At 44.7% G+C, this 11,002-nt stretch overlaps 1 protein-coding gene across 5 annotated transcripts in view; it reads left to right on the top strand.

Annotated features, from left to right (window-relative positions):
* Nucleotides 1-3,028, top strand: part of EXT2 (exostosin glycosyltransferase 2) — a 145,312-nt gene extending 142,284 nt beyond the window's left edge. For 3 of the 5 annotated variants that reach the window (XM_042907045.1, XM_042907044.1, XM_042907043.1), the window contains exon 14: nt 1,164-3,028. In XM_042907045.1, the coding sequence (XP_042762979.1) occupies nt 1,164-1,302 (139 nt within the window). In that variant the 3' untranslated portion in view covers nt 1,303-3,028. The remainder of the gene's footprint in view (nt 1-1,163) is intronic. The other 2 variants (XR_006194093.1, XR_006194094.1) reach the window with 2 other exon arrangements.
* The last annotated feature ends 7,974 nt before the right edge of the window (nt 3,029-11,002 follow it).

The following is an 11,002-nucleotide window of genomic DNA, read 5'->3' on the forward strand; positions in this document are numbered from 1 at the left end:
ATTGAGGATAACTGGCTTCTTTATTAATTGGTTTCTTCCCCAAGCTCAGAAGACTCAAATAAAAACTTACTGATTGAAATAATTTGAAACAAAGCTCGCAGTGTCTCGGGACAGGAGAGGCTTCTGGTCGGGGTCTTGGACTTCCACCCCTCTTGGGGAAATGGTTCTGCCTCCGATTGGTGTGTTCTTACCCTAGCTGTCGGGTGCCGTGGGCCCGACTTGAGGGGAGAGAGCGCTGACCTTTCTGAAATGCATCCTTGAGGTCCCCCTGACTTCAAAAGCGGTGTTTATGGGCTTGTTTTTCCCTCTGGTCCGGATGCGGGAGCGTCCTCATTACCCGGCTGTCACACTCAGTTGGCCTGATTGACCAGAGCCGTTTCCCGCCAGCGTGCCTGACCCGCTCACCTCTGAGGAGATGGCTCATGGGCTTCAGGGGGCGGTATGGAGTCAAGGACACCGGCGTCTCCCCTCCTGCAGCGCTGCTGGGCCGCCCTGGCCCTAAGCCCGTGTTGCTGCTGGTTCTGACACGGGAGCGGCTGGCCCGCTCTCGGGGAGGAGCTCGTGGAGGGTGGCCAGCAGTTCCGGCATCGCCCTCGAGAAACGCTGGTTGAGCGAGTGAAGGGCTTACTGTTTGGAAGTGAGCCTCACTGCCCGTTACCTTCTGCCTTCTGTTGCTGCTGGTGTAAGGTCCTCTCTTCTGCTTTTTAAACTCCGGTGAGCTGAAGCTCGGATCCAGGCGCCCCTTCCCTCTCCACCCTTTGCCCTCTCTTTAGCTGGCAGAGACGGGGTTAAGAATTGTTCACAGCCGATCCACCTTGGTTTGAGGCCTGCTTGTAGTGACGGGGAAGAATGACTGGAATTTGAGGGGGAGGGGGAAAGAGACTGACCTCTGCACAGGCCGGTGACCTCCTGCCAGCATCCTCTGTTCACTCTCTCCCCCTGAACTAATAGTCACAGCACCCCCAGATCACTTCTTGTGTCCACACCCTCCCAACCTTTTCTAAGAACCTGGGAGCAGGCTTGCAATACTTGGATTTCTTTTGTTGATATCGAGTAGTGTATGTATGTTGCTCTCATCTGTCGGCCCCTTGAACATTTTCTCTCTTCTCCTTACCCCTTTCCCTCTTCACCTGCCTCCCCCGCGCCCACCCAAAACCCTTCAGGTCCGAGTGCATCAACAAGTTTGCTTCAGTCTTCGGGACGATGCCGCTCAAGGTGGTGGAGCACCGAGCTGACCCTGTCCTGTACAAAGATGACTTTCCCGAGAAACTGAAGAGCTTCCCCAACATCGGCAGCTTGTGAAACCCATCAGTGACGGAGGTCTGAATGTGACGCGTGGACAAAGTAGGGGAGCACAGCCTCCCGGCACCCTGATATCAGGGTGTGGGGGATCTTCAGTTGACACACTGGACTGTGACACGTAACCTGCTTCCTCGAGAACTGGAACCTGAAGAGAGCGTCTAAGCACCTTGAGCGGTGCGTGCGCTATTCTAGTGTTTCTTATGAGCCCCGATGGGTTCTTGCTGGAAATGCCGAATGGGAGCCTTTGTGGCATGCTCTGGGTTTAGATGCAGCCCAGGCTCCCTTTGTTTGCAGGGAACAGTCTGAAAGGAAACTTCACTGACCCTCAGACTGTAGAGCAGACAGACCTGTCAACCATGTTCGATCTGGGGAATCATGTAAATCGTGCCCGTATCTCACCTTTAGCTCTTTCAGATCAGTGAGTTTTTAGGAGGAAAAGCCAAACCAAGAATTTGGCACAAAATCCCAGCAGCTTAGAGGGATTTGACGCATGCCCTAGGACCTGAGGCACTGGACCCAGGTGTAGGTGGAGCACCCAGTGCTGAATTGGGATCCTGTAAATTCCATGAACCATTCCTCTTTGGTTTGGCTTTTTAATATGATTAAAATAATTTTTTATTCCTTTTTATAGTATGTCTTAAATGCTGATTATTGGTAACCCAAGGAACTTTGTTTTTTGTGTGTGTGTATTTTACCTCCATCTTCTGGCCTTAACTCCAGTCTATTTCCAAACCTCCTACCACGTCCAGGAGGACACACAGCCAAGAGGAATATCTGGTGCCGTGTGCCTCAAGCAGAAGAAGATCTCCAAGCTGTAAACATTCTAAGAGAAGATGTCTCCCCAAACCTCCAAAGGACTCTGTTTGCTTCTTGATCAGATCCAGTCAGTTTTTCATAGGTATTCTTAGGGAAAAACAGAGGGCCTATAATAACCATACACTGAGTTGCTGTAGCTGGTACCGTGTTGTAAAAGTCGAGGCAGTTGTGATCCCCACCCCAAGGGGATTCCAAAATTTCCCTCCTTCTTTCGGTGTAAACTTAACGTTAGCCAGGGAGGTTCTGGCTAATGTTAAATACTGCTATAACAACTGCTTTGCCATAGTTGCCGGTATATTTAAATCGTTAAATTTCAGCATTTAGTAATACTGCACATGTGTGAATTATACCTCTTTAAGCCCTGTTGATGAACAAATCTACTCTGGCAAATGTTAGATGTTATGGATTCGAAACAGATTTATCTGGCTCTAATATTAAGATTAGCCACAGTTTGGGCTTTAGCCATAACATATGTCCCCAGAACACAAAATACAGAACAATTTGCTTGGAATATGGTTATAATTACTGAAACTGAGTTGTGTGCCAGTTGAAGTCACTAATATGCCACCCATTGTTCTCTTGAGTGACACGAAGGTGAAGAGTTACTGTGCTATCAATTTTAAACGTGTAGTTTTAACAACAATCACTTCCAATGTGTTCCTATAGACTTCGAGAGGTCAGAGAAAACTTCAGGAAGTAACAAAATTGAAAGCGGGAATCATGAGTTTTACTCTCTCACGCTGAGGAGCAAGAGCCCGGGACTGGTGCTGGTGGAATGGACAAGAAGGGACAAGATGCCTCCCCGCTCCCCGCCGTCTGTTCACGTTGCAGGTGCACACACGGAACCTGTGATTATTCCTCGTGTTGCATTCAAACACCGGTGCCTAATAAATACTTCTGATTTGAATAATTCTATATTTGTCAGTAGGGGATATGGGAAGGCGCTTAGTCTCATATTCACTATCCTGGGGATGGTAGGATAGAAACCAAGAGAACGGAAATCTGTTGTCACAGATGATGAGTACTGCTAACCTTTCTGGGGTTCCTTAGCCATTTTTCCAAGATTCAAGGTGGGTGGAAGGGTTGGGCCTCACATTTAAATCCCTGCCAGAAGCTAAGAACCGGGTGAGCGTTGTATACGTGCATATATATCACCCCCGGTATTTTTCCCTCAGCATCGTCACCTCAGATTTTCTGCTCTTTTTCCCATCTCTGAATCCTCTGTCTTAGTGGCTGGCTTGTAATCCAGGTCTCCCTCTCTGAGGGTAAATATTTTCTTTCTTTTCTTTTTAAAAACTTTGTCAGCCCTTTGATTTTGGAAGAGGACCACTTCCATCTGAGATGATTGGGAGCCCCAGGGGGCTCTGTTAGTGTAACTTTATCACCTTGTTAGGAGTCACTGGACTTCTCAGGGCATTAAAATTCCATTTAAGGCACCTTACTACCCCCAGAAATATTGTGGGTTAGATCTGGCAACATAGCATAAAACAGTATCTATTGCAGAATGAGTATTATATCCTAGGTACTTGAAACAAACCTCGGAGGTTCTATCCTACGAACAGACAGGTGGTGCAGGTCACAGGGAGAAATTCGGGGCGAGAATGTAGCAGGGGATCATGATTCATGGATTCCGAGGGGCCTGGGGACTCCACCCCTTTCTCTGTGTATTTATTTGCTGCTCACCAGCAACCCTCACCCATAAGCCTGGGTTGGGATCATCTGCCGTTGGGATGCCATAGAGCCGTGTTTCAGAAGCGGAACAATAATGCTAATTAAAATGTCATGTTCTGGCCTACAGCAGACAACAGCTGGTTTTAGATTAAGAAATCTTTTTTAAGAAATTGCATCCTGCTGGCCTGTACAGAAGATGAACCTGAGCTGGCCCTGGCCCTGGCCCAAATGTGTGCACTGAGTCGCTCGTCTTTTCCCCCAGGGACCCAACTGGGATGAGCCAGTTTGGAATGCCAAGATTGGAAACACTTTTTTGCTGGTTAGCATTAGATAGTTCTTAATATTCTTATCTCGTGTGTTTTACCAGCCCTCACACGTGTTTAGGCAAAAACCTCCTTCTCTAGGAAAATTGAAGAGGAAAGCAACAACTTCTGTTCTCAGAATCTCTGGTTCTTTCCTGCAAATGATGCTCTACTGTGTCTTCTCCTTACTCGGTGTCATGAAGTTCAAAACCGACTATCCCGGTGCTCTGCCAAAGTCTGATGTACTTCCAACTGTGCTTCCAGCTTGTGGCTTTTAGGGCCAGTTTCTCTGCTGCCTTTGGGAGGCCGTGAGCATCACGCTGGTGTGTGCGACCGGGACTGGGAGCCAGAAGGGGCAAGCCGCTTTTTTGCTGTCCTCTGTTGAAGGAGTTGCTAATAACCCTGTGACCCCAGCGGCTGCCTGGAATGGTCGTCTCTGGCAGGAGTGTTTGAAAAGATGCAGGTTTCTAGCCACAGGCTCAAAAGATATGATTGCTGGGGTAAAATTCAAGACCCTTTGACGGTAGAATTCTTAAGTAGCTGAAGGCAGAGGCCGGCCGCTTGGGAAGTGGCTCGGTTCTGGCGAGACTTCGTGGCTGGGCACTGAGAGGGGCAGTCAGAGAGGGTCCCGTGGGAGCCCGGCTGGGAGGGAGAGGTTTGGGCACTTGCAGGTCTCTCACCGGCCACCCATCCTGAGCCTGGTGGGTCTCCTTCGCTTTGGGGACGGTGGCTTCTCTTGGGGCAGGCTCCCTTCTCCATCTCTTGGGGCCCAGGTTGCCTTCTGTTGCAGCAGCAGAAGCCGCAGCAGCTGCTCCTCAGGGAGCCGTGGCACAGCGAGGCGGGGACAGAGTGCTCAGTGGCCCCCGGCCTCTTCAGCCACTTCCTAGGAGCCGTTCTGGCAGGAGTGCTCACCATATTGGCAGGCAGCTGCCATCCGGGAAGACTCTGGAAGCAGCTTGAGCTTCCCACCGCGGGGCCTGCAGCAGGTGAAACTGGGGGGCCGGTCTGCTCACCTCAGCCCTGCTCTGTTCCACGCCTCCCTAAGAGCCTTCCCTTCAGAATATTCAGTGACACCGTTTTCTGTTTCTGAGTTAAAATCAGGAATAGCTTGTGGCCCCATTGTGCCAACCAAGCATGGTCTGGCAATCTGCGAACAGTCTTCATTGACCTTCTCCTGGCGGAGGAAAGTGAGACAGCACTGTACTCTCAATTTTAAGGTTTCCCCTCTCTTTAGGGTGGGAGCATTCTAAGCTTAACCCACACCCTCTCATCCGCCTTTGTCAGTGTCAAATGGACTGTCAGGTTTCAGCTTCAGGCTTTGTGACTTCCAGGTTCTCAGGGAGGAGGCAACTTTGTGCCATGGCTTTTTAATTCCAGACTCACTGTTGCTGGCATCACAGGGAACATGACTGGGAGAGTTTGGCCCCTTCTCTCAGCCTTCCAGGCCTCTTTCATTTTCCAGAAACAACAGTTGAGTCACCAGCATCTGTGTCTGGCATTTCATTTCCACAATCGTACAACCTTTTCAGGGTAGAGCTTTTTCTTTTCTTCTGATCCCAAGTGGTTGGGCCCTTGGTGGCATTTCCTCCCAGTCCCCTGAAGGGTACAGAGCTGTCAGGCAGAAGACAAAGAAAGGGAAGGATGCCTGTGTGGCGCTCGAGAGGTACCAGGCCAGCTGTGTCTGCCGGAGGCTTCTCAGCAAAGCTCCCTCTTGTCTGCAACCTCTCAGGAGCGGCACATGGGCTGAGAGGTTCCAGCAGAGCAGGGACTGGAGTCCATATGTCTTAGACCCAAACCACCAGCCACTCCATCTAGAGTGCTTTCCTATGGAAGCCTCCATAAGAGCCTTCCGTTCAGAATATGTCTATTTGGTCTTTTATTTATAGCCACCAACTTACATCATTAGCAACTATGCCCAAGAATAAACTCAAGGAATGCCTGGTTTTCTGGTAATCACAGCTGAAGCACAACCAACTAGTTACTGATCCAGGTGAGGTAAGAGGACATTTATTGGGTCGTTGAGTTTTTCTAATCATTCATCATTCATCAAAATATACTTTTTGCTGGACTCTGTGCTGGGTCCAGGAAATAGAGTTGAATAAGACTGTCCTGAGCTCAAGGTGCTCCAACTCTACTGGGAGCTCTTGAGCTGTGTAAGATGGCATGAGCCCATCAGTGGCCAAGGACTCTGTATACCTACGTTTTAGTCCCAACTGTAAATGAAGACTCCGTTAACACCATCTTCTCCGGTGTCTGGAGGATGCAAGGGTTTTGTTTTGTTTTGTTTTGTTTTGTTTTTTCCCTCTTCTCTTAGCACCTTCCCCTTGAGTTGAACCCTAGCCTTCCTTGGTCTTGAGAGTCCACTCTCATGCCTCAGTTTCCTCAACTAGGAGCTGGAGGCAGCAAGATCACTTAGACCCAGGATGGTGAGATGGGATGATGTATTAGATCTTTTCCCCTTCTCTCAGGGCCTTTACAAGATTGTACCTGGTGATGCTGGCAGCCGGCCCTCTTCCGGCCCCTATTTCTGTTCACCCTGTTACCAGAGAGCTTGGGGGTCTGGATCCTATCTGGCCCCGTCAGGGTGGATTACCAAATGAGTGGTTCTTTTGCCCCAGTCCCTTTCCTGAGCTATAAATAAGCCCCATGTTTATTTTCTTATGTTATTGAAATGAGCACTTGGGATCTGGGCCTCTTGACGGGTCCAGAGAGCGTCCATCCGGTGCCTGGTGAGGGCCCTGTGTGGCTGGCTGCTGTCTGAAGCTATTTGGAGTCCTATCCCCTGTGTTCTGGATGTGGCTTAATTTCAATAGTAAGGGCCGTATGTAGCCCTGTATCTGCTGATTTTCAGGTTTCAGCTTTCTGCCAGCCCCACTGTCTGCTTAGAAGTGAAGTTGTGTTTCTCATTAAGGGAATAACAGCCACAATTGAGGTAATTAACGAAAATTGTGCATTGGTGGCACAGCTCCTATAGGATTTCCAATAGTCTTTCTTTAGGAGATCCTGAGAGGCTTACCTTCATCCCCTCCCTTCTGCCTACCCTGTGCCCAGTCTCTGTTCCTTGTTTTCTGGATGTAGTCCCAATAATTTCTCTCCAAACAGCCTTGTTCTTGTCACCAGTTTGGGTCAATGTATTGACAACTTGGCCAAATGAGGATTCCATTAAGTCCATCTTCTTCAGTTCTTGGGAGATGCAGGGATTTTTTTTGTCTCTTCTCATGGCATCTTCCAGTTGCCAGTTGTATCTTAGCCTTTCTTCAGAAGTAATAAGGATGAGTATCCATTAAAATCAGATTGATGCTCCTTTTAGTCCCATGGCTACCCCATCTTACTGGAAAGGGTGACCTAGGACAGTGTTGGAATAGAAAGGAAACATCTGAACTAGGAAATGTTCTGAGTTAGGGCCTCCTAAGGAGTGATTTCTACCTTCTTCAGGCTTCAGCAACACATCAGAAGTACACAGCGAGACTATGGGCAGGACAAAACTTTGTCTGTCAGAACTTGGACTGAAGAGCATCATTCACTCTGGATGGATTGGCCTGGTAAGTCAGTAGAGAAATCTTTTTGTAGATACAACCTGACCCTGAAATATGTTAATGAAGACAATTGCACCTAACAACCAGATTTAATTCACTTTCAGAGAAGGGACCAGGAGAAAGTAAATTTTCATTCTGGTGTTTTTAGTCTACTGACTCCTAAAGATAATTTTCCTTGAGAAAATAAACCAGATGTGGTGGATTCATTCAATCAACAAATATTTGTTGAGCTTTATACCAGATACTATTCTTCATGTGATGCTGCTGCATTGAACAGAACAACAAAATGCCCCCACTTTTATCTAAAGGTTTACATTCTAAGAAGGAAGACCACCAAAACAAGTGAATGAATATAATTTCAAATGGCAGTAAATGCTGTGAAGAAAATAAAGCAGAGTAAGGGGAGATTAGTGGCTTGGGTGTGAGGAAGTATTTTAGATGGGTTGGTCAGAAGTGACATTTAAGCACAGATATACATGTTGAGAAGGAGTGAACCATGAAGGTACCAGGCAATGGGAAGAGCTAGCACGAAGGCCCTCAGGCAGGACAAAGCTCAGCTTGTTTTAAGAACAGCAAGATCGCCTGTGTATTTAATGTGGAGAGCATGGGAGAGATGATGCCAGAAAAGTGGGTCAGAGCCAAATTGTGTTAGGACCATGTAGGCCAAAAGGATTCTAGATTTTTATTGTGTGTGACAGGAAAACACTGGAAGGTTTTAAGCAAAGTGGTAATACCTGAATGGTATTTTTTTTTTTAAGATAATTTCAACTAATGTGTGGAGCTCAGGCTACATGCAGCAAGAATGAAGGAAAGGAAATCAATTAGAAGGCTATTTTAGGGAGCCCAAGTGAGAGATGGTGGCTTCATTAGCCTTGGATGGTAGTAGCAGGGGTAGTAAGAAGTTATGCTGGGAATAGAGTCTTATTGGACTTACTGATGAATATAGGAGAGGAAAACAATAGAGGATTCCCAGCCAACTCCTAGGTTTTTGTCCTGAGTAATGGAATGATACCATTAACTGAAATATGCTGACTATGCAGGGGTGAGGGGAGGGAAGTGTTGAGAGTGAAAATCAAAGCCCTTACTTCAGACATGCTCTTTGAGTTACCTTTTGGAAACCTAAGTAGTAGTGTCATTTAAGCAGTTAGGTATCTAGAGCTCAGGGGAAAAGTTAAGACTGAATATATAGATGGGGTTTAAAACCATGAGACTGGATAAGATTGCCCAGAGAGTCAGCATAGGTAGAGAAGAGAAAAGGACTGGGACCTGATTATTGGGCCCACTCTAACCTTTATAGATAGAGAAAAAAAGGAAAACCCAGAAAAGGAGACAGAAGAGTTGCTGGTGAGTTAGGAAGAAAGCTTGAAAGATATCTGAAAGCTAGACTGTGATAAATTAAAGATGTGCATTGTAAACCCTAGAGCAACCACCAAAAACATTTTTAAAAGAGGTATAGCTAATAGGTCAATATTGGAGATGGAACACCAGAAAAATATTTAATCAAAAAGATGGCAGAAAAAGAAGAAAGTAAACAAGAGATGGGACCAAAAAAAAAAAAAAAAAAAAAAAAAAAAAAAAAGAAGAAGAAGATTTAAACCCAAATATATCAATAATTACATTAAATGTAAATGGCCTAACCATTCTAATTAAAGGGTAGAGATTATTCTGAGTTAAACAGCAAGAACAATTAAATGCTATCTACAAGGAAAACACTATAAAATACAGTTAGAGTAGAAAGAGATATACTAGATAAACATGTGTCATAAGAAAAGTGGGAATGATTATATCAACGAAGGACAAACTTCAAGAATATTGAAGGGTGCCTAGGTGGTTCAGTCAGTTAAGTGTCCGACTCTTGGTTTTGGCTTGGGTCATGATCTCACAGTTCGTGAGTTCAAGTCCTGCATTGGGCTCTGTACTGACAGCATGGAGCCTGCTTGGGATTCTCTCTCTCTGCCCCTCCCCCGCTCACATGTACACTCTCTCTCTCAAATAAACTTTAAAAAGAAAAACAGGAATATTGCTAGGGCGGAAGAGCAATAGTTCATAATGATAAAGGAATCAATCAAGAAGACAGAACAGGTAATACTAAATTAGGCACTGAATATCAATGTCTCAAAATATATAAAGCAAAAACTAACAGCTGAACGTGAACAAGAAAATGTACAATTATATTTGGATATTTCAACATTCCTCTGTTAGTAATTGACAGAACAAGTCGATAGAAAAGTAAGAAAGATATAGATGACTTGAATAATACTATCAACTGTCTTGGCTTAATTCATAGTTATAAAACACTTCATTCACTAATAACTGAATACACATTCTTCTCAAGCATACATGCAACATACACCACAAATGGGTTGCAGCATAAAATAAGTCTCAGTAATTTTTGAGGAAATGAAAACATAAAAACTATGTTCTCTGTTCACAGTGGAATTAAATTAATAAAAGATATCTGTGGAAGTCCCCATTAGGTGAAAATTAACATATTTCTAATTGATATATGACTTCACAAAGACACAAAGGAAATTAGAGAATATTTGGAGCTAAATGAAAATGAAACAATAGATCTAAATGTGTGGGATGGAGATCTATAGCTTGAAGTGCTTATGTTAGAAAGGAACTAAAATCAATTAAGCTTAAGAAGCTACCTTAAGAAACTTGAAAAAGAAGAATAAAGTCCAAAGTAGAAGAAGAAAGGGGTGGAAATAAATGGAAAATGGACAAACAATGGAGAAAAATCAGTGAAACAAAAACTGGCTCTTTGAAGAAAATCAATAACTGCCCTATACTGTTCAAGGAAAAAAATGCAGATATAAATTACCAGTATCAGGAGCCAAAATGAGGACAGATTCTAAAAATATTAAAAGGGGATTCATATGAGCAACTTCATACCAATATATTCTGCAACATAGGTGAAATGGAAACAATCCTTGAAAGGCACAAAGAGATAAAATTGCCCCACGAAGAAATAGAAAATCTGAATAGTCCTGTATCTGTTAAAGCAACCAAATCCATAATTTAAAACTTCCCACAGAGAAAACCCCATAGTTTTTACTGGCAAGTTCTATCAAATAATTAAGGAGGAAATAATACCAACCTTATACAAAAACTTTTCTCAAAAAATAGAAGAGGAATAAATAAGTATAATTTACATAATGTTTTAAAAAATACATATAGAAAACATATTTCCACACAAATGTTCATAGCAGCTTTATTCACAGTAGCCAAAAACTAAAAACAACTGAAATGTTCAACAGATGATTAGATAGATGAATTGTGGTATATCCATACAATGGAATACAATTAAGCAGTAAAAATAACAAACTATGGAGATACACAACATGGATGATTTTCCAAAACAGGTGAACA

Source organism: Panthera leo, chromosome D1, assembly GCF_018350215.1.
Source record: "Panthera leo isolate Ple1 chromosome D1, P.leo_Ple1_pat1.1, whole genome shotgun sequence".
Lineage (NCBI taxonomy): Eukaryota > Metazoa > Chordata > Mammalia > Carnivora > Felidae > Panthera > Panthera leo.